The 22208-nt window shown below is 47.0% G+C and overlaps 1 protein-coding gene across 1 annotated transcript in view; it reads left to right on the top strand.

The window, feature by feature from the left end:
- Positions 1-22208, top strand: part of ccdc3b (coiled-coil domain containing 3b) — a 43649-nt gene that overhangs the window by 12386 nt on the left and 9055 nt on the right. The window contains exon 2 of the mRNA XM_083772342.1: positions 3673-3847. Within this exon, the coding sequence (XP_083628468.1) occupies positions 3673-3847 (175 nt within the window). The remainder of the gene's footprint in view (positions 1-3672; positions 3848-22208) is intronic.

The raw sequence follows: 22208 nt of genomic DNA, 5'->3' as shown, positions 1-22208 counted from the left end.
AGATCTACAAGTTGTAAGATCTGATATTTTCAGCATGCAACTAATTGTAAAATGACTTATACTGGATCTGTTGTCCACTAGTCCCTTCTTAACATTTTAGTCTAGTTTTTATTTGTTTCTATGTCAGTTGTGCTCAACCTTTTTCATGTCAAGGACCCCCAGAATTATCTCTATTGGGCCACGGACCCCCATCTGAAAATATGATGTTGCTTCTGGGGACCCCCCCAGAAGCAACATCATTTAGTTAAAAATGTTCGCTCTGAAATATATCTTCAAAGATTTGCACCACATTTTCACGACTTTTCAAAAACAGCAGACCTACAAGCTTGTAGCGCGCGCCACTCGTTGGCGCGCTATGAGCTTGTAGATCTGCTATTTTTCAACAGCTAAAGTATAACTAATCATGCTTTAAAACCACAAAAAGAGGTTCCCGCCCCAAAATGGGGCTAAACCAGATTATCCAATAATAATCGCAATAGTTTTGGAATAACTACCGTATACGTACTGTAAGTCAACATGTCTACATTTAGAAGACATTGCATGATATAAATCAGTGTGATTTCCCCTTGGCTGCTATGTTTATGAGAGAGCCATACATACACAGCAGCATGTGGCCTACATCAACATGCATATTTTACGAGGGCCTAATACTAGCCAAGCCCTGAAGTATGTTTGCAGTGCTCAGATATGAAGGGGAGCCCCGGCTTACAGTGGCATGATGCAGATATCATTCTGTATACAGTATGTGACTACATTTGACTGAGAGACTGCCATTGGATTTTTTTAATTTTTTTGTTTTTTGTCATGTCATATGAAAGCAGGGAATCATAGCTTCAAATTGACATATTGGTTGTTCAGTTTGAACCACCAGTTTTGGAGATATGGCTTTTAGAGTAATGTCTTGCAGAGAAACAGCGAGTTGAGAGAAAACAGGCTTGAAAGGTTCACTTCTGTGGACATTATACGCCTACAGCTACATGTTTATGCATTTATTTCATATTTACATGCTCTGACACTTATTTCAGACATGCTCTAGTATGTGAAGAGTCTGCTCATTTTTGGTGAAAAGCTGATAAGAGTTTTAACTTGACTTCAGTTCTATAAGCTGTAGAACAACTGTATTCACTCTAATGCATGGGTTTTCAACAGGTGGTCCGTGGACCACTGGTGGTCCGTGGAGGAATTGCATGTGGTCCGTGACCATGCATTTAGTAATGTAGGTCGGATTTGTTGATTTGTTTTAAATGTTCTTTCCACTAGTTGAGAAACCGTGAATTGAATGACCATGGTGACCTACAGTATGATGAGTTCAAGAAATTCAACAGAAAAAGGGAGTTAGAATCTCAAGAAGGGGGAAGTGCACCGGATTGTCTGGTTGAGTTATTATTATTAGGACATTTTATTGTCAACGGTTGAGAAACAGTGGGATGTACACACATGGGATGCATTCATCATTGTAGTTCCAAACGTTGCAATTGTTGCCTCTTAATAAAGTAAGTCTCTGAGCTCCAGAAAGTCCTCTTTGATGCCTGACATCCTGCAGCACCTGGCCTAAATATAGGCTTTGAGATGTGGACACAATCCTCTCTGTGAACTATCCCTGCTCCCGTCCCAATCCCCCGGAATTAATACAAATCTTAATCCCATGCATCACCACGGGAATTGGGAATTCCCGAAAAAGAAATGTCAGCCTCTATAGTTGAGACTCCCATGTGGGGAATAAAACCAAGGATTTAGCGCTCATCTAAGAGGGGGAGATATTAGTCTATGAGCTCCACTCCTACGACTTGGAAACTCAATCCGGGTCATGGCACCAACGTTACACCCAGGGTTGGAAGCTGAGGTCCTCCATGCTTGGGCAGGGGGCGTTATCAGGGGAACCGAACCCCTCCCCAAACCCCATACCCCTCCTCCCATAGCCAGAGGACCAGGGACATGCAGAGAGCTGTGTTAGAGAGGCAGGGGCTGAAATCCCATAAGAGGGCACTTTTGGACCAACAATTGCAGATCTACAAGCTTGTAGATCAGCTATTTTCGGGGCGCAACCCAGCACTCTTTAGCTAGTGGAGATGCGGTGTGTGGATGGATGGATTTCATGGATTTCTAAACAAATTTGTTCAGCGCAAAATGCTGCGTTCACGTACAGGAAACTTCGGAAATGAACGCAATGCTCCTGAATGCTGCCTTCTAGCATGGCATGGAAAGGAGAGGAGGGCATTTGCATTTCTTTCACCACAGTAAATGCTGCATTAATATAACATATAACATAACCGCAAGGTTGCCAGTTTGAACCCTGTGGGCTCCCCCAGAGTTGGTGTCGAAGTGTCCTTGAGCAAGACACTGACTGAACCCCTTATTGCTCCCGATGTGCAGGTTGGTGCCTTGCCCTTGCATGGTTTCCACCGCCGCCATCAATGGATGAATGTGTGTGTGTGAATGGGTGAATGTAATGCACAATCGTAAAGCAACTTGGATAAAGGCGCTATATAAATGCACCATTTTACCATATTACCAAGTGTAACAGAGAAGATAGCAGATAGCGGAGGACGATGAGACTAGCTGGCCACTAGCTGCCACCGACACCAAGAACTCCCGGCCAAAAAGCTTGTACTGTGGGAACCAACACACGGGCATCGATGGAGAGGACGTCCCACACCTACGTACCTACGTGGACGTACTAAAGAAAGATGCTGGTGCAGAAAGCACAAAGGAGCTGACCAGATGTACGGAGAACCGAGATGACTGGAGACGCCGATGGAGGGCTGAGGACGACGTAGAGAGATTTACCATCTAAATGCACCATTATGTGTGCACGCCCCTGGGGGGAGATATCACCCCTCCTCCTCCTCCTTCCAAGGAGGAACCTTATGAGCTCATGGCCTGTATAAGCTCCATTACCTTGACATCCACCGACACTGACCGGCGGCCTTGGGCAGGGTTACTGCGTTATAGTCACATTATAAACATCATCTGCTCGCCATATGATTTAATATGTGCATATTTTGGCACTTTGACTCGCAGACATGGAGCCACGCATGATTCAATCATTACACCGTGTACAATCATTCCACCGTACCGTATACTGTACTGTACTGTACAGCGGCCGTATAGAAGAAATATATCTAGTATAGCACCTAATTAACCCATTATTAACCCATTTTGACCTGGGAACGATTCTGCAAATGTCTTCTAAATCCTGACTGTGTTCTTGAAAAAGCTATGTTTCTATGTCAGTCGTTCTAAAACACTTTCATGTCACTTTTCACGATTCTTCAAAAATAGCAGACCTACAAGCTCGAGTTAAAAGTGTTTGCATTAAAATAATATTCAAGGATTTGCACAAACTTTAAAGATTTTTCAAAAATAGCCATGCTACTGTATGAGCTTGTGTATTTGCTATTTCTTTAATAAACAAATGATGGTTAAAGTGCATGGTTAAAAATGTACAATGACACAGATCTTGCCTCTTTATCGGTGTGTATTCGGTTTAGTCTATGGACTTTTCGTGTGTGCCTTTGTGTGCATTCTCCCCCGTGATGTCATGTCATGTTTGTGCGCGCCCCTCACTTAATTTATTTAGCTTACACATACAGTAGTCCTGCCTTTTATCTAGAGCTGTCGATGACATCCAATCCATTAACCGGTCATCTTTCTCCCCAAACATGTACGCAGGATGGACGACAACTACAACATCATCCCTCACGGCGTGAACTTCCAGGACCCCATCTTCTCCGACACCCCTGAGAACCACCGCATGTTCGCCAGCCTCTTCCAGTTCTCCAACTGCACCCCGGGGACCACCGTGCACACCTACTCCCCGGAGTGGGAGGCCCAAGAGGACAGCAGGGTACGTACAGTAGACATCTAGTACAGTACAGTACGTACAGTAGACATGTCTGTTCTACTCCCCGGAGTGGGAGGCCCAGGAGGACAGCAGGGTACGCACAGTAGTAGACATGTCTGTTCTACTCCCCGGAGTGGGAGGCCCAGGAGGACAGTAGGGTACGTACATTAGTAGACATGTCTGTTCTACTCCCCGGAGTGGGAGGCCCAGGAGGACAGCAGGGTACGTAGACATGTCTGTTCTACTCCCCGGAGTGGGAGGCCCAGGAGGACAGCAGGGTACGTAGACATGTCTGTTCTACTCCCCGGAGTGGGAGGCCCAGGAGGACAGCAGGGTACGTAGACATGTCTGTTCTACTCCCCGGAGTGGGAGGCCCAAGAGGACAGCAGGGTACGTAGACATGTCTGTTCTACTCCCCGGAGTGGGAGGCCCAGGAGGACAGCAGGGTACGCACAGTAGACATCTAGTACAGTACAGTACGTACAGTAGACATGTCAGGAGGACAGCAGGGTACGTAGACATGTCTGTTCTACTCCCCGGAGTGGGAGGCCCAGGAGGACAGCAGGGTACGCACAGTAGACATCTAGTACAGTACAGTACGTACAGTAGACATGTCAGGAGGACAGCAGGGTACGTAGACATGTCTGTTCGCCCTCCAATAGTGCCGTGGTTCTCAAAGTGGGGTCTCCTTGAAGGTTATTCCAGGGGGCAAAATATGAGTAAATATTAGGGCGGCTGTGGCTCAGGAGGTAGAGCAGGTCGTCCAATGATCCCTGGGTCGGCGGTTCGAATCCTGGCTCCTCCTCCTGTCCACATGTGGAAGTGTCCTTTGGGCAAGACACTGAACCCTACATTGCCTCCAATGAGTCGGTCGGTGTGAGCTCGCCACCGTCGGTGTGTGAATGTGGGAAGTGAGGACGCTGGCGTCGACTGTTCGCAAGTTCACCTCGCAATGCATGAATGAATGAACCTTTGTAAAGCGCTTTGAGCACTTGGAAAAGCGCTATAAAAATGCAATTCATTATATTAGCGTCCGGGTAGCTTAGTCGATATAGAGCACTCACTCGCCTTTCGACCAAGGTCCATCCCAGGCATCACCTACAGTCCACTTCCCTTCCTTCCTTCCAGAGAGGTACCTATGGATGTCACTGGCTCAACTGGCCCGAGTGATTCCCAAGCTGTAAACCAGGGTCCACCGCTGGGTGTGTGTGCGCGTGTGCGCGCAACAAACACAGTTGTACAGTTCTGTTGATTTAAATCAACTCATGGATTATAGTCAACACTTTCATGACAACTTGTTGGTCAACTGTAGGAATTTCTTTAGTTGAGGACCAGCCACACCGAGACCATAAGAATCCTCAGTAAATCACACGAGGCCATGAAAACTAGGACTCCTTTTCAAAGACAGCTTCTGTAGCTCAGATGGACACGAGAGGTTGATAAATCCCTTCCACTTCATTCAGCAGCTGTACAGTACAGTACAGTACAGTACAGTACAGTACAGTACAGTACAGTACAGTACAGTACAGTACAGTACAGTACAGTACAGTACAGTACAGTACAGTACAGTACAGTACAGTACAATCAACTTTATTTGTTCAGACTCAAGGTCCAATAAACAACAGAGAAGAAACACCCCTAACCCATAAAAACATAATTTTTACAATAAACATTCATACCAGTGCTTCCAAAAAGCAGACCGGTACCTAGTGCTACTGAAGTGCTACAGTACAGTACAGTACAGTACAGTACAGTACAGTACAGTACAGTACAGTACAGTACAGTACAGTACAGTACAGTACAGTACAGTACAGTACAGTACAGTACAGTACAGTACAGTACAGTACAGTGTGTGCGCCTGCTCATGTCTGGATGTGGGGGAACAGATCAGATAATGGTCTGGGAGTTCAGCATGTTTATCTGTTGTAGTTGAACAGATCAGCTCCTTATATAATAACTAGCCCTTACCCGTTCTGAATATTATGAACACCAATTTATGTACAGTGTGGGTAATGTGATGTAATAGATCTTATGATACCATACACTTCTTTCTACACATCAATTTAGACATTGCTCTCAGGTTTACTTCAATATACCCACATCAGTTGGCAAAAAATCGTTTATGTTCAAAGCTCCTTGTGACTGGAACAAGGCTACCTGTCCATATTCGTTCAATAACATCTTTTCATTTGTTTAAAACTGTGCTGTCCTCTCATCTGGAGACTAATCATCACTGTAGCAGATCCATGATGCAATGATCCATGTGTTATGTCTACGTTATGTCCATGTTATGTGAAATGTTGTTTTGTTGCAGTTTTTGTTTTGTTGTTTTGTTGTTGTTTGTTTCTTGTTTATCTAGGAATTGTATTGTTTTGTCTTGTTTTGTTTTGTCTGGTTGAATTGTTTGTAAAAAGTGTCTTTATGTATGAAGTGTATTTAGTGAATTGCGGAGCCCCTTGAAAACGAGATGGTTCATCTCAAGGGATTGTTCCTAATAAAGAATGTCAGACAGATCACATACTGATGTGTTTTGTGTTGTAGTGCAGCAGCTGCAGGGTCCAGGCGTTGGTGGTGATGTGTAGCGGCCTGATGATGGAAACGCCATGGTTTAGCGTTGTTGTTTAGCGTGTGGCGTAAGATAGCCGAGGGATGTTTATTTTTGTGCTTTGGCATGGCTTTGTAGTTTTCGGTGGTGGTAGGAAGAAGTGACTCTCCGTCTCTGTGTTGTTGCGGGTGGGGATGGAATGTTTGTGTGTGTGTGTGTGTGTGTGTGTGTGTGTGTGTGTGTCTCCAGCCTCACAGCGTGAGGCTGGAGGTGCGGTCACAGTGGTGGGGACAGAAAAGGGGATGTTGCACGGAAAACTGTGTCCCAATATTAATCTGTGTCCGTCCCAAAAACTGTGTGCCAATATTAATCTGTTGCCGTCCCAACATGCATTTCAGTGGTGACACTGGTGATTTGCGTGGAGTTGTTTTTGTTTTTTTTACGCAAATGAATGTAATTAAGGTGATTGTTAGAATGTTTGGCGTGTGCAATGCAGGGCAGATTGAGGTCGGAGGACAGGGCTGTGTAATGCGGGGCAGATTGAGGTCGGAGGACAGGGCTGTTCAATGCGGGGCAGATTGAGGTTGGAGGACAGGGCTGTGCAATGCGGGGCAGATTGAGGTCGGAGGACAGGGCTGTGTAATGCGGGGCAGATTGAGGTTGGAGGACAGGGCTGTTCAATGCGGGGCAGATTGAGGTTGGAGGACAGGGCTGTTCAATGCGGGGCAGATTGTGGTTGGAGGACAGGGCTGTGTAATGCGGGGCAGATTGAGGTTGGAGGACAGGGCTGTGTAATGCGGGACAGATTGAGGTTGGAGGACAGGGCTGTGTAATGCGGGACAGATTGAGGTTGGAGGACAGGGCTGTGTAATGCGGGACAGATTGAGGTTGGAGGACAGGGCTGTGTAATGCGGGGCAGATTGAGGTTGGAGGACAGGGCTGTTCAATGCGGGGCAGATTGTGGTTGGAGGACAGGGCTGTGCAATGCGGGGCAGATTGTGGTTGGAGGACAGGGCTGTGTAATGCGGGGCAGATTGAGGTTGGAGGACAGGGCTGTGTAATGCGGGGCAGATTGAGGTTGGAGGACAGGGCTGTTCAATGCGGGGCAGATTGTGGTTGGAGGACAGGGCTGTGCAATGCGGGGCAGATTGAGGTTGGAGGACAGGGCTGTGTAATGCGGGGCAGATTGTGGTTGGAGGACAGGGCTGTGTAATGCGGGGCAGATTGAGGTTGGAGGACAGGGCTGTGTAATGCGGGGCAGATTGAGGTTGGAGGACAGGGCTGTGTAATGCGGGGCAGATTGAGGTTGGAGGACAGGGCTGTGTAATGCGGGGCAGATTGAGGTTGGAGGACAGGGCTGTGTAATGCGGGGCAGATTGAGGTTGGAGGACAGGGCTGTGTAATGCGGGGCAGATTGAGGATTGAGGACAGGGCTGCGCGGTGCTATAGGTTCCGTGAGGCTGTCAGTGCGTCGTGGCGTTGTGAGGAGGCGCTCTAGGCGAGCAGCTGTCTTGCTCTATGCTAGGGAAGGGACAGACTGACTGACAGACAGACAGACAGACAGCGGTTCTTGAATTTAACGCATTTTGACCTGAGATCAGATTCTAAAAATGTCTTCTAAATCCTGACAGTTTAAAAAAATAGCAGACCTACAAGCTCGTAGCGCGCCACTCGGTGGCGCGCTATGAGCTTGTAGATCTGCTATTTTTCAATAGCTAAAGCACGACATGATACTAACACCAAAATGGGTTCCCGCCCAAAATGGGTTAATAATGATAATACCTGATGATCACATGCACTCCATCTTTAAAGTTGGCATGCACATGACCAGAGCCTTTTGTGGCAGTTCTGGACAATTAACCGTGTATCGGAGCGTTTTGTTTTGGGAGGAGGTTCCTCAGATGATCATCTTAATGTGAAAACATTGTTTTCAGTAAACACATCAACATACAGTGTCAGTGTATACAGAGTATCTGCACATTTATAAAGTTAACATTTAACCCCTTTTAACACCTTTTTTTAATTATTTTTTAATATTTTTTTTATCCCACGATTTTGTAACCCATTTTTCACCCCTGTGTCAATCATCTAATGTGATCATGGGCTCTACACACCCTCCACCAACCTAGTCCCCATATATGGGGGACATGGGGAGAGCAACGGACTTGAACTCATGCTTCCTTCATGCCTGAGTTTTAACACCTTTTTAATACAGAAAAAAGATCATTACTGCAAGAAAAAGAAACGTCTGTTGTAGGGCATAGCAGTGAACCATTGTCCTCATTGGTCTGTTGTAGGGCATAGCAGTGAACCAGTGTCCTCATTGGTCTGTTGTAGGGCATAGCAGTGAACCAGTGTCCTCATTGGTCTGTTGTAGGGCATAGCAGTGAACCAGTGTCCTCATTGGTCCGTTGTAGGGCATAGCAGTGAACCAGTGTCCTCATTGGTCCGTTGTAGGGCATAGCAGTGAACCAGTGTCCTCATTGGTCTGTTGTAGGGCATAGCAGTGAACCAGTGTCCTCATTGGTCCGTTGTAGGGCATAGCAGTGAACCAGTGTCCTCATTGGTCCGTTGTAGGGCATAGCAGTGAACCAGTGTCCTCATTGGTCCGTTGTAGGGCATAGCAGTGAACCAGTGTCCTCATTGGTCCGTTGTAGGGCATACTGTAGCAGTGGCAGACATGTTGTGGTTCCACCCATCCAGAGCCCAGTCATTTTCTTCCTGTAGAGACTTCCAAACAAATATTGATATCAATTATTTTAAGCGTAGAATCCAGACGTCCTGGTGAATCATGACCATAAAACATTTGATTCTGAAAGAGAGGGGGAAAAAAGAGTAAGAAAACCGTCAAGGCATCTCTGAAGCTGACCGAGGCCATTACAGATGACCAATCACCGTCAGCTCACAGCTTCTTCTGTTCTTAGTGGCTTAATTGTTATGTTTTACTTTATTTTTATTTTATTTGATTTAATTTGATTTAATTCTTTATTTGATTTGATTTTTTGGGAGACTAGCCCTATACAGCCAATGGGACACTAAGCCCCACGGCCAATGGGACACTAGAGTTGTATTAATGTGTCATATTTGTATTCTTTTTTATTGTCCTTCCTTATCGTGGGCACACTTTTATGTTGTCTTTGGTTGTCATGGCTGCCAGTTCCCACCTGATGTTGTGCGGTAGATCTGATTGGTCCAGACCGTACTGAATAACTGCTAGCTTACATAAGGTCTTAAGACTAGGACTCAAGTCTAAGATGCACAGGTCATCAGAGGGTTTGTAGCATCCTTTGTATCCTCCGAAGAGGATGATACGATCTCCCACAATGCAACAGTACATCGCACATGGTCCTTTGACTCCTTTCCCCTTGGGCTCAACCTTCTTCCAGGAGAAGGTCTCTGGACTGAATTTCCACACATCAGTGATGATCTGGTTACCGTTCCAGCCACCAAATATGTACAGCTCTCCATTGTAGGTCAAGGCTGAATGAACCCTGGGCCTGAGTCCTTCTGGAAGGAACTGTGCAGAAGGTGTGTTGAGCCAGTGGTTGTTTTCTGTGTCAAACACTCTGATGATGTTGTGTTGGCCCCTCAGGTAATCCCAAATCCCATGGCTCCCAAATACAAACATCTTTGTCCCGATGATGGTGGCAGAGTGACCAGGTGAACCAGGTGGTGGTGTTCCTCTGGTGTTAATTAAAGACCAGACCATTGTGCTGGTGTCCAACTTGTACATGTCTTTACATGTCTTTACATATGCAGTCAGGATGGAGAATCCTCCATAGATAAAAATGACATTCTCCAACACACAGGCTGAGTGGTAGTTCCTCCCCTCTGGAATTGTCCCAGACACGCTGGGTTTGAACCATCTGTGGGCGTCGACATCAAATGCATAAAGCACATTGCAGTAAGTATTGCCTCCCCAGATGTAGACTGTATATGCTATCAACACAGCTGTGTAGCCGTGGCGCCTGGATGGAGCCTCTAGGTGGCGCCCTCCTCTTCCAGGGGTCACTGGAGTCAACTTCCTCCAGCATAAAGACACTGTGTTGAAGACGTGAACATCAATGTGATCGCTGTCTCCTCCGAAGCAGTACAGCTTGTCCTGCAGCACCACAGCTGCATGGATACTCTTTGCAGCTGCTCCTCCTTTCAGATGGACGGTCCAGCAGATCATTCTAACGTCACAGTGTTCTGGATTCGCTGTCCCACAATGCAGTTCTGTCTGTCTGTCCCACAATGCAGTTCTGTCTGTCTGACCCACAATGCAGTTCTGTCTCTGTCTGTCCCACAATGCAGTTCCGTCTCTCTCTGTCCCACAATGCAGTTCTGTCTCTGTCTGTCCCACAATGCAGTTCTGTCTCTGTCTGTCCCACAATGCAGTTCTGTCTCTGTCTGTCCCACAATGCAGTTCTGTCTCTGTCTGTCCCACAATGCAGTTCTGTCTCTCTCTGTCCCACAATGCAGTTCCGTCTCTCTCTGTCTCACAATGCAGTTCCGTCTCTCTCTGTCCCACAATGCAGTTCTGTCTCTCTCTGTCCCACAATGCAGTTCCGTCTCTCTCTGTCCCACAATGCAGTTCCGTCTCTCTCTGTCCCACAATGCAGTTCTGTCTCTCTCTGTCCCACAATGCAGTTCTGTCTCTCTCTGTCCCACAATGCAGTTCTGTCTCTGTCTGTCTCACAATGCAGTTCTGTCTCTGTCTGTCTCACAATGCAGTTCTGTCTCTCTCTGTCCCACAATGCAGTTCTGTCTCTGTCTGTCCCACAATGCAGTTCTGTCTCTCTCTGTCCCACAATGCAGTTCTGTCTCTGTCTGTCCCACAATGCAGTTCCGTCTCTCTCTGTCCCACGATGAAGTTCTGTCACCACACGCCACCCTCTAATAATCGCTACAGCAGAACAAACATCACATGAAGCCAATCTGTGGAGACAACGTGTTGCGTGTCAGCCAATGAGGGAAGCCGATGGATGAGCTGTTGATGTGATTGGTGTAAAAGCACTGGTTCTCAACATTATTCCAATCGACAATGAATGGAGAATTTATATGTCATATATGTGGACGAGCAAATCGACATGTTACGTCATGATGGAGTATACGATGATAAGAGCGCTGCTCACTTCACACGGGTGTGATATATTTCCTGTGTCTAATGTTGAAGGAGTTCATAGTGGTTCTCCTGAACTCCAGTTGGTTTTAGGACCTAAACGTTGATTCACAACAACTGGAACCTGAACTGGGACCACAAAGTGGGTGTGTGGCACTGTCCTACAGGTTGGAAGATGCAGGTGTGATATTCTGATATTTCGCTTTTTTCCCCACGACAACGCCTGCGCCACTCGCTTGCCCGTCTGAAACGACCGTCAGAAATTCAAGGTTTATTCCGTGCCTGGTTTCAGAGCATTTTTCACCTATACAGTACCATCCCACTCGTTTCCGCCTCAATCCGCCACCTACTGTCTGTTTATTATATTACACAGTGGGTGAAAAAAACACACCCCTTAAGACTAAACCACACCCATCAGAGGTGTGGCTTCCATAGGTACCTAAGAACCTTTAGAAACCTTTAGAAACCTCTAGGTGTCCGGCCGGTAGTAAGGAAGGGAACACACTGTATCCTTTCGAAAAAGCATAGAATATTCTGCGTTATTCTGCTCCATTCCGCGCACGTGATCGGAGAATAATCCTGATCTCTCCTACGCGACAATGGGTTTGAAAGCTACAGGCTCTGGTGTAGAGGATGCACTGCACACATGCAGTTGTCCAAACACACACTGGGCTTGCCCGTGTGGGCTAATTTTATGTGGGACCCAAGTGGGTCCTAACTGGGCTATAGCCCATGTGGGCTTCAAGTGGGTTCTACCGGCGCCCTATATATAGGTGGGCCCCACCTTGGCAATTTATGTGCAGGGGCTGACATGGGTTTCAAGGTGGGCTGAACTATATGGGCCTCAAGTGGGCTTGTCAGCGGGCACTAACTACAAGTGTTATACCACAGTATAACACTTTTTTCATAATAACATTAACTTCTGAACTGCCCACAGCCTCCATGGTGGAGTGGGGAACATAGAACCTTTTATAGAACCTTTTCTTTAGTTATGTGGGGAACATAGAACCTTTTATAGAACCTTTTCTTTAGTTATGTGGGGAACATAGAACCTTTTATAGAACCTTTTCTTTAGTTATGTGGGGAACAGAACCTTTTCTTTAGTTATGTGGGGAACATAGAACCTTTTATAGAACCTTTTCTTTAGTTATGTGGGGAACATAGAACCTTTTATAGAACCTTTTCTTTAGTTATGTGGGGAACATAGAACCTTTTATAGAACCTTTTCTTTAGTTATGTGGGGAACATAGAACCTTTTATAGAACCTTTTTTTGTTATGTGGGGAACATAGAACCTTTTATAGAACCTTTTCTTTAGTTATGTGGGGAACATAGAACCTTTTATAGAACCTTTTCTTTAGTTATGTGGGGAACATAGAACCTTTTATAGAACCTTTTTTTAGTTATGTGGGGAACATATAACCTTTTATAGAACCTTTTTTTAGTTATGTGGGGAACATAGAACCTTTTATAGAACCTTTTCTTTAGTTATGTGGGGAACATAGAACCTTTTATAGAACCTTTTCTTTAGTTATGTGGGGAACATAGAACCTTTTATAGAACCTTTTTTTAGTTATGTGGGGAATATAGAACCTTTTATAGAACCTTTTCTTTAGTTATGTGGGGAACATAGAACCTTTTATAGAACCTTTTCTTTAGTTATGTGGGGAACATAGAACCTTTTATAGAACCTTTTCTTTAGTTATGTGGGGAACATAGAACCTTTTATAGAACCTTTTCTTTAGTTATGTGGGGAACATATAACCTTTTATAGAACCTTTTCTTTAGTTATGTGGGGAACATAGAACCTTTTATAGAACCTTTTCTTTAGTTATGTGGGGAATATAGAACCTTTTATAGAACCTTTTTTGGGTGGAGAACATATAGAACCTCTTTTTGGTGGGCCGGGTGAGTGGGGAACATAGAACCTGGGGAACATAGAACCTGGGGAACATAGAACCTGGGGAACATAGAACCTGGGGAACATAGAACCAGGGGAACATAGAACCTGGGGAACATAGAACCTGGGGAACACAGAACCAGGGGAACATAGAACCTGGGGAACATAGAACCTGGGGAACATAGAACCTGGGGAACATAGAACCTGGGGAACATAGAACCAGGGGAACATAGAACCAGGGGAACATAGAACCTGGGGAACACAGAACCAGGGGAACATAGAACCTGGGGAACATAGAACCTGGGGAACATAGAACCTGGGGAACATAGGGATGACCCCAACTAACTCTGCAAGCTACATATCATTCACCAAACAGCCCCCCCCCCCCCACCATAACCCCCCCTCTCTTCCCTTTGACAGAATACAAAGAACATGATCCAAGTCTCTGCACTAATTCACCCCCCCCTCCCTCCCCCCCCCCCCCCCTCCCTCTCTCTCTGTTTCCAGTCATTTGCTGACTGTTCATAAAAAGCATGGATTTGTTATGGCAAAGGGAACCAAAGAGTGGTTCACGTTCTCATTAACCCTTTCAGACCTTCAGGACCTGATTCTGAAACATTCAACACTATTGAACGCTCCATATCCCGACCATGTTTCTATGTCAGTTCGGTTCTCCAACGTCTTCATGTCAAGAACCCCCAAAAGATATATGTATTTGGGACCCCCAACTGAAAGAAAATGATGTTGTTGCAGGGAGGGACCCTATAATCCCAGAAGCAAATATTTTAGTTAAAAACGTTCGCCGTATAGCAGCTTGGACTCCTCATGCATAGAAGGTGGCATGAGGTCAGTCCACTGCCCCCCCTCCCCCCCAGGTTGGCAGAGGAAGTGTTGCGCCCAGGATTACATTAGAAAATTGACACTGGGTGAAAGAATGGGTTACAAAATCGTGGGCTAATTTTTTTTAAAGTTTGCAGTGAAAGAAATGTATATATATTCAAAGATTTCACGATTGTTCCAAAAAATAGCAGATCTACAAGCTCGTAGCGCAGCACTTGGTGCCGCGCTATGAGCTTGTAGATCTGCTATTTTTCAATAGCTAAAGTATAACAAAATGCTTAAAACACCAAAAGGGGTTCCCGCCCAGAATGTCTTAATGAGCTGCTCTCATAGGTCAGCGCCGTAATCAGAGAGCTCTCGGCGTGCACGGTCCGTGCACTAATCCACCGTGCATGTGTGTACCCTACGTGCACGGTCCGTGCACTAATCCACCGTGCATGTGTGTACCCTACGTGCACGGTCCGTGCACTAATCCACCGTGCATGTGTGTACCCTACGTGCACGGTCCGTGCACTAATCCACCGTGCATGCCTGCTATACTTACATCATCCTGATGATTAGGGCTCTTTTTTGTCTTGACACAAAACACGTTTGTTTTCGTTGGCACCGCCGCCCGCTAGCCGCGCACCGCGCTCAACGGCCCCGCTGGCGGAGAAACTGATCTCGCCATATCCCCACATGGAGCGTTTTCTACGCACACACACACACACATACACACACACACACACACACACACACACACACACACACACACACACACCATGAAGCGTTTCCTACACACACCGGGGGGAGGAGGGAGAGCCCCCCCCGTCATGCCATCATCAGCATCACACACACCCAGAACATCCAGTTCTAATATATATAATATAAACCACGAATAAAAGATGGATTAGAAATAGTTTAGTTTTCCATTCTTTTATTTCTCTTTTCTGTCTCGTGGTGTAGCCAGTGTAAGGATTTAACTCATTCTGGGCGGGAACCCCCTTTGGTGGGGTTATTTTTATTGAAAAATAGCAGATCTATACAAGCTCGTAGAGCGGCACCGAGTGCCGCTCTACGAGCTTGTGTAGGTCTGCTATTTTTTGAAAAATCGTGAAAATGTTGGCGAAAATCTTTGAATATATATATTATTTCAGAGCGAACGTTTTTTTTTTTTACTCAAATCATTGCTTCTGAGGGGGTTCCTGGAACAACATATTTTCAGATTGTGGGTCGGCGGCCAATTGCATAAAATTTTTGGGGGTCCTTGACTATTGGGGTCCTTGAATATTGAGCACCACTGATACAGAACCAACCCAGTGTCCTTGTGGTTAGAGTGTCCGCCCTGAGACTGGGAGGTCGGGGGTTCGATCCCCAGCCGGGTCATACCAAAGACTGTAAAAATGGGACCCAGTGCCTTCCTGCTTGACACTCAGCATCAAGGGTTGGATTGGGGGGTAAGTCCCTGTGACATACTATAGCGTCATGTCCAGGGGGTGTACTTGTACATCATGTCCAGGGGGTGTACTTGTACATCAAGCTGCCTCACGCTACAGAAACAGGAGATAGGCTCCTGCCCTATGGGCCTACTTACTTTACTTACTGATACAGAAACAATAGGTCAGGCCTAAACGGGTTAACACTTCAAACTCGGTTTCCAGCGAACGTTTCCGTGAAACCAAATGAGTGACAGTGACCAGAGTGACCATGAGAGACAAAGCCCTGCAGCTCCCATGAACTCCTCCAAAGCCTACACAGACAGACAGACTGGTCATAATAAATAATAACGCTGTCATTTATAGGAAGACGGATTATAAATAGCCTGGCTGTCGTTTCTCGGCAGTCGGACGGACCTTGAAGGAGCCTCGCGGAGGGTAATTGTCGCTCCTCCATGGAGCATACTGTTGTGGTTATAGGGCTGTCAATTAACCCCAGTCAGACTTCATTTGTCCCTAATGCGCGAGGCTATATTCTGTGCCGAGACACCCCCATCTGTTTCCACTCAACAAGAAAGCTCCTTGAAGATAGGGAGGGAAATGCAGAGTCTTGCACAAAACCGGGGAGAGAGAGAGAGAGAGAGGGAGGGAGAGAGAGAGAGAGAGAGAGAGAGAGAGAGAGAGAGAGAGAGAGAGAGAGAGATGTAATGTCTGGATGTAATGTTTTGGTTGGGTTTCTATGGAGTTTGCATTTCGCCCGGCCCGGAGGCGTGATAGACTCACTCATTAGGAGTGATCAAAGTCGTTCATCACGTTTACGTACAGCTAGTATCTGGCTTTTAACCCCTTTTGGTGTTTTTAAGCTTTACGTTATACTTTAGCTATTGAAAAATAGCAGATCTACAAGCTCATAGCGCGCCACTCGGTGGCGCGCTATGAGCTTGTAGGTCTGCTATTTTTTGAAAGTCGTGAACATGTCGGTGCAAATCTTTGAATATTATATTCTTCCAGAGCGAACGTTTTTATAACTCAAATCTTTGCTTCTGGGGAGGGGTCCCTGGAACAACATGTTTTCAGATGGGGGGGGGGGGGGGGGGGGGGGTCGGCGGCCAATTACTATATATTTTTGGGGGTCCTTGACATGAAATATTGAGCACCACTGATACAGAAACGTGAGGTATTTCAGAAAACTGACAGGATTTAGAAGACGTTTTTTTAAGTTTTGGATAATGCCGTATGTTGCGTTGGGATCGTTTGTTGATTTGACAATTTGGAAGTAGAATAAGCTCTGGACTGGACTAGACTGGACTAGACCAGACTGGATCGACGTGGTTCCCAAACCTTTTTTTTCAGCCCGTGCAGAGAAATTAGAAATGAGATGTTTTGCCCGTGGGACCCAAACCAGTGAAAATAGCAGACCTACAATAGGCGCTATACCCCTAGCCTGGTTAATAAACCAGACTAATATCGCACGGACCGCGGGATATTAGTCTGGGGAGGCTCAGCTTGGATTTCATTTCCAGGGGGCGGGTTGAAACATTTTCTCCTTGACGCAATTGGTCAGAGCTACTGTCTGTCAAAGGTCTCAAGCGTTGAAAGTCACTGTACCAAAGCCCGCCCATATTGCATACCGTGTCCCGATTGGCAGCCCCATTTCTCTGGTGTAGGAAATGGGCGTACAATTGAGCCTCTCAAGACCGTAATCCGCCGGCAGGCAATTTATTTTTGCCAACGGCTGATTGGGTCTGGTTTATTAACCAGGCTACTATACCCCCTCCAATGCATGGCTTTCCCAAATGACTTCACGTGTCCCGCCAAGTCTATGGACTTGTAATGTGTGTTCATAGGTCAGTTTTGATGTAATTGTTTTGCCAGCGAAGTCTAGGGACTTTAATGTTTGTTTTGGGCTAGTAAATGACAATAAGACATCATCCCACTGGTATAAAATACATCTTGTAATACATTTATTCCATTTTTCATTTTTTACGGACATGCATCAACAATCAACATGCCCCCAAAAATCTGGGCGCCCCTCACTTTGTTTTGTATATTTGGACTGTTGTATACATTCAAATTTGGATCAAAGTCAGGACTCAGGGCTACACCCACATCCCATCCCTGTTATTTATTTCAGAATCTGTCAAAGGTCAAGGTCAAGGCCAGAGTTAAGCCCTGTATGGCTTATACATGCGGGTCATGTTCAGAATGACCTCATGACAGAGAGCAGAGCATGTGGCACGGTTTAGTCCTATAGTCTCTCTCCCCCCGGAGTGCTTCTCAATTCCCTGCCAGGCACGTGCACACATAGACATCAAAGTGGGGCTTCAGTCCCTGCCCTTTTAGTATCCGTCTGTAAAACAACTGCCCTCTCCAGACCACGAATGCAGCGTTTACTATGGTGAAAGAAATGCAAATGCCCTCCTCTCCTTTCCATGCCCCCCGGGAACTCTCCTGATCTTTGAACGCAGCATTTTGCGTTGAAAATAATTAACTTAACCGATTTTGGGCGGGAACCCCTTTTGGTGTTAGCATTATGCTATGCTTTAGCTATTGAAAAATAGCAGATCTACAAGCTCATACGAGCTTCTAGGTCTGCTATGTTTGAAAAATCGTGAAAATGTGCCTCAAATCTTTGAATATATATAGTTTCAGTTTTTAACTCAAATCTTTGCTTCTGGGGTTCCCTGGAACAACATATTTTCAGATGGAGGTCGGCGGCTAATTACATATAATTTTGGGGGTCCTTGACATGAAATATTGAGAACCACTGATATAGAAACATGAGGTTTTTCTTTAAAATTTCGACGTCAGGCCTAAATGGGTTAAGAAATCCATGTCATCGTTGCATCTCCAGTATAGCCAGCCGATCTACAAGCTCTCAATGCGTCGCAGCGCGACGCGTTGAGAGCTTGTAGATCGGCTATTTTCTTGCCCTTTGTAACAACACGTCCCTGGTTCACTTCACTCACTGTATTGAGACGTCCCGAACAGGCCGGTCTGCTGCAGCATGGGGCAGGTTTTGGGCTCCAGACCTCCAGAACAGGCCGGTCTGCTGCAGCATGGGGCAGGATTTGGGCTCCAGACCTCCAGAACAGGCCGGTCTGCTGCAGCATGGGGCAGGATTTGGGCTCCAGACCTCCAGAACAGGCCGGTCTGCTGCAGCATGGGGCAGGATTTGGGCTCCAGACCTCCAGAACAGGCCGGTCTGCTGCAGCATGGGGCAGGATTTGGGCTCCAGACCTCCAGAACAGGCCGGTCTGCTGCAGCATGGGGCAGGATTTGGGCTCCAGACCTCCAGAACAGGCCGGTCTGCTGCAGCATGGGGCAGGATTTGGGCTCCAGACCTCCCGAACAGGCCGGTCTGCTGCAGCATGGGGCAGGTTTTGGGCTCCAGACCTCCAGAACAGGCCGGTCTGCTGCAGCATGGGGCAGGATTTGGGCTCCAGACCTCCAGAACAGGCCGGTCTGCTGCAGCATGGGGCAGGATTTGGGCTCCAGACCTCCAGAACAGGCCGGTCTGCTGCAGCATGGGGCAGGTTTTGGGCTCCAGACCTCCAGAACAGGCCGGTCTGCTGCAGCATGGGGCAGGATTTGGGCTCCAGACCTCCCGAACAGGCCGGTCTGCTGCAGCATGGGGCAGGATTTGGGCTCCAGACCTCCAGAACAGGCCGGTCTGCTGCAGCATGGGGCAGGATTTGGGCTCCAGACCTCCAGAACAGGCCGGTCTGCTGCAGCATGGGGCAGGTTTTGGGCTCCAGACCCCCAGAACAGGCCGGTCTGCTGCAGCATGGGGCAGGATTTGGGCTCCAGACCTCCAGAACAGGCTGGTCTGCTGCAGCATGGGGCAGGATTTGGGCTCCAGACCTCCAGAACAGGCCGGTCTGCTGCAGCATGGGGCAGGATTTGGGCTCCAGACCTCCAGAACAGGCCGGTCTGCTGCAGCATGGGGCAGTATTTGGGCTCCAGACCTCCAGAACAGGCCGGTCTGCTGCAGCATGGGGCAGGTTTTGGGCTCCAGACCTCCAGAACAGGCCGGTCTGCTGCAGCATGGGGCAGGTTTTGGGCTCCAGACCTCCAGAACAGGCCGGTCTGCTGCAGCATGGGGCAGGTTTTGGGCTCCAGACCTCCAGAACAGGCCGGTCTGCTGCAGCATGGGGCAGGATTTGGGCTCCAGACCTCCCGAACAGGCCGGTCTGCTGCAGCATGGGGCAGGATTTGGGCTCCAGACCTCCAGAACAGGCCGGTCTGCTGCAGCATGGGGCAGGTTTTGGGCTCCAGACCTCCAGAACAGGCCGGTCTGCTGCAGCATGGGGCAGGTTTTGGGCTCCAGACCTCCAGAACAGGCCGGTCTGCTGCAGCATGGGGCAGGTTTTGGGCTCCAGACCTCCAGAACAGGCCGGTCTGCTGCAGCATGGGGCAGGTTTTGGGCTCCAGACCTCCAGAACAGGCCGGTCTGCTGCAGCATGGGGCAGGATTTGGGCTCCAGACCTCCAGAACAGGCCGGTCTGCTGCAGCATGGGGCAGGATTTGGGCTCCAGACCTCCAGAACAGGCCGGTCTGCTGCAGCATGGGGCAGGTTTTGGGCTCCAGACCTCCAGAACAGGCCGGTCTGCTGCAGCATGGGGCAGGTTTTGGGCTCCAGACCTCCAGAACAGGCCGGTCTGCTGCAGCATGGGGCAGGTTTTGGGCTCCAGACCTCCAGAACAGGCCGGTCTGCTGCAGCATGGGGCAGGTTTTGGGCTCCAGACCTCCAGACTTCTCTTCAAGGGTCATTAACCCAACTATTTGTCCACACAGAGGCTTAGTGTAACAGAGAGAGAGAGAGAGCCACGGCACATGCAGAGATAAGAACCAAATATGGTGCACAGTTTGTGTGAAATCTATACCTCTCTCTCTCTCTCTCTCTCTCTCTCTCACACACTCTCTACCTCTCTCTACCAAACTTTTTTTCCTTTCGCTAGTATAACTTGAGAATCCCTCTTATTCCGAGGGAATGGATGCTTTTTTTTAAGTTTGGGGGAGATATAATGCTGTATCATATAGCTGTAGCATTACACACACCAACCATCCAGAGAAAGAGAGAAAAAACAAGTCCCCAGGATATTATAAGTAAGAACACATGGGAAAATGTGTGGCTAATGTTACTGCAAAAGAAAGTAATGTACTAACCAGAGATGTGGGATAGAATCCAAGCAGCACTTTTTCTTCTTTTATATTTTTTTATACATTTCCTCCAAAGCCCTCTGGGCTGCATGCGGTTCTCGGGTTGGTAGGGAATTTATACATCGATGTTTCACTCTTAGGTCTAGCCCATTCTGACCTGAAATCAGATTCTAAAAGTCTTCTACATCCTGACAGCCTTCTGAAAAAGCTATGTTTCTTATGTCAGTCGTTCTTCGATTTTTTTCAAAAATAGCAGACCTACAAGCTCGTAGCGCGCCACTCGGTGGCGCGCTATGAGCTTGTAGATCTGCTATTTTTCAATAGCTACAGCATAACACAGATGCTAACACCAAAAAGGGTTCCCTCCCAAAATGGGCTAGATGTGGAAGCATTATGCCTGCTTTATGCTCTGTAACCGGAAATAGGCGATCTACAAGCTCTATAGAACACGCCGCGGTGCAGAGCATTGTGAGCCGTATATACGTGCAGATCGGGTATTCTTTGGCGCGTGACGCCCGCACACATAATGTAAGCAAAACTCTGGGCTTTAACCCATTCAGGCCTGACGTCGACATTTATCTCTTCTGAATCCTGACAGTTTTTCTGAAATACCTCATGTTTTTAACATGTCTTCTAAATCCTGACAGTTTTTCTGAAATACCTCATGTGGTGCATCAGTGGTGCTCAATATTTCATGTCAAGGACCCCAAAGATTATATGTAATTGGCCGCCGACTCCCATTAGAAAATATGTACCGTAGTTCCAGGGACACCCCCAGAAACAAAGATTTGAGTTTAAAACGTTCGCTCTGAAAGAATATACATTCAAAGATTTGCACCACATTTTGATGATTTTTCAAAAAAATAGCAGATCTACAAGCTCGTAGCGCGGCACCGAGTGCCGCGCTATGAGCTTGTAGATCTGCTATTTTTTCAATAGCTAAAGTATAACATAATGCATTAACCCATTTTTGGCAGGAACCCCTTTTGGTGTTTTAAACCTTATGTTATAATTCAGCTATTGAAAAATTGCAGATCTACAAGCTCGTAGCGCGCCACTGAGTGGCGCGCTATGAGCTTGTAGGTCTGCCATTTTTGAAAAATCGTAAAAAATGTGGCGCAAATCTTTGAACATATATTCTTTCAAAGTTAATGTTTTTAACTGGGGTCTAATAGGTTAAACCCCCAAAAGGGGGTTCCCGCCCAGAATGGGTTAGGAACCGCGGAGGAAATCCACACTCCGGCCGGGTGACAGGCGCGAGCATCTGGGGCAAATCTTTCACTTTGGGGAGAGTCAGATTGTTTAGATAAAGTCATGATGGGTTTCACAGTGCCGTGTTTTACCAACGCATGAAGGACGCTGAATACCTTTTCCTTTGTTGCTTTATACAGCCCAGGT

This window comes from Protomyctophum parallelum, assembly GCF_964188405.1.
Source record: "Protomyctophum parallelum genome assembly, chromosome: 8".
Classification (NCBI taxonomy): domain Eukaryota; kingdom Metazoa; phylum Chordata; class Actinopteri; order Myctophiformes; family Myctophidae; genus Protomyctophum; species Protomyctophum parallelum.
The sequence above is the reverse complement of the archived record's forward strand: the minus strand, read 5'-3'. Positions and strand labels throughout refer to the sequence as shown.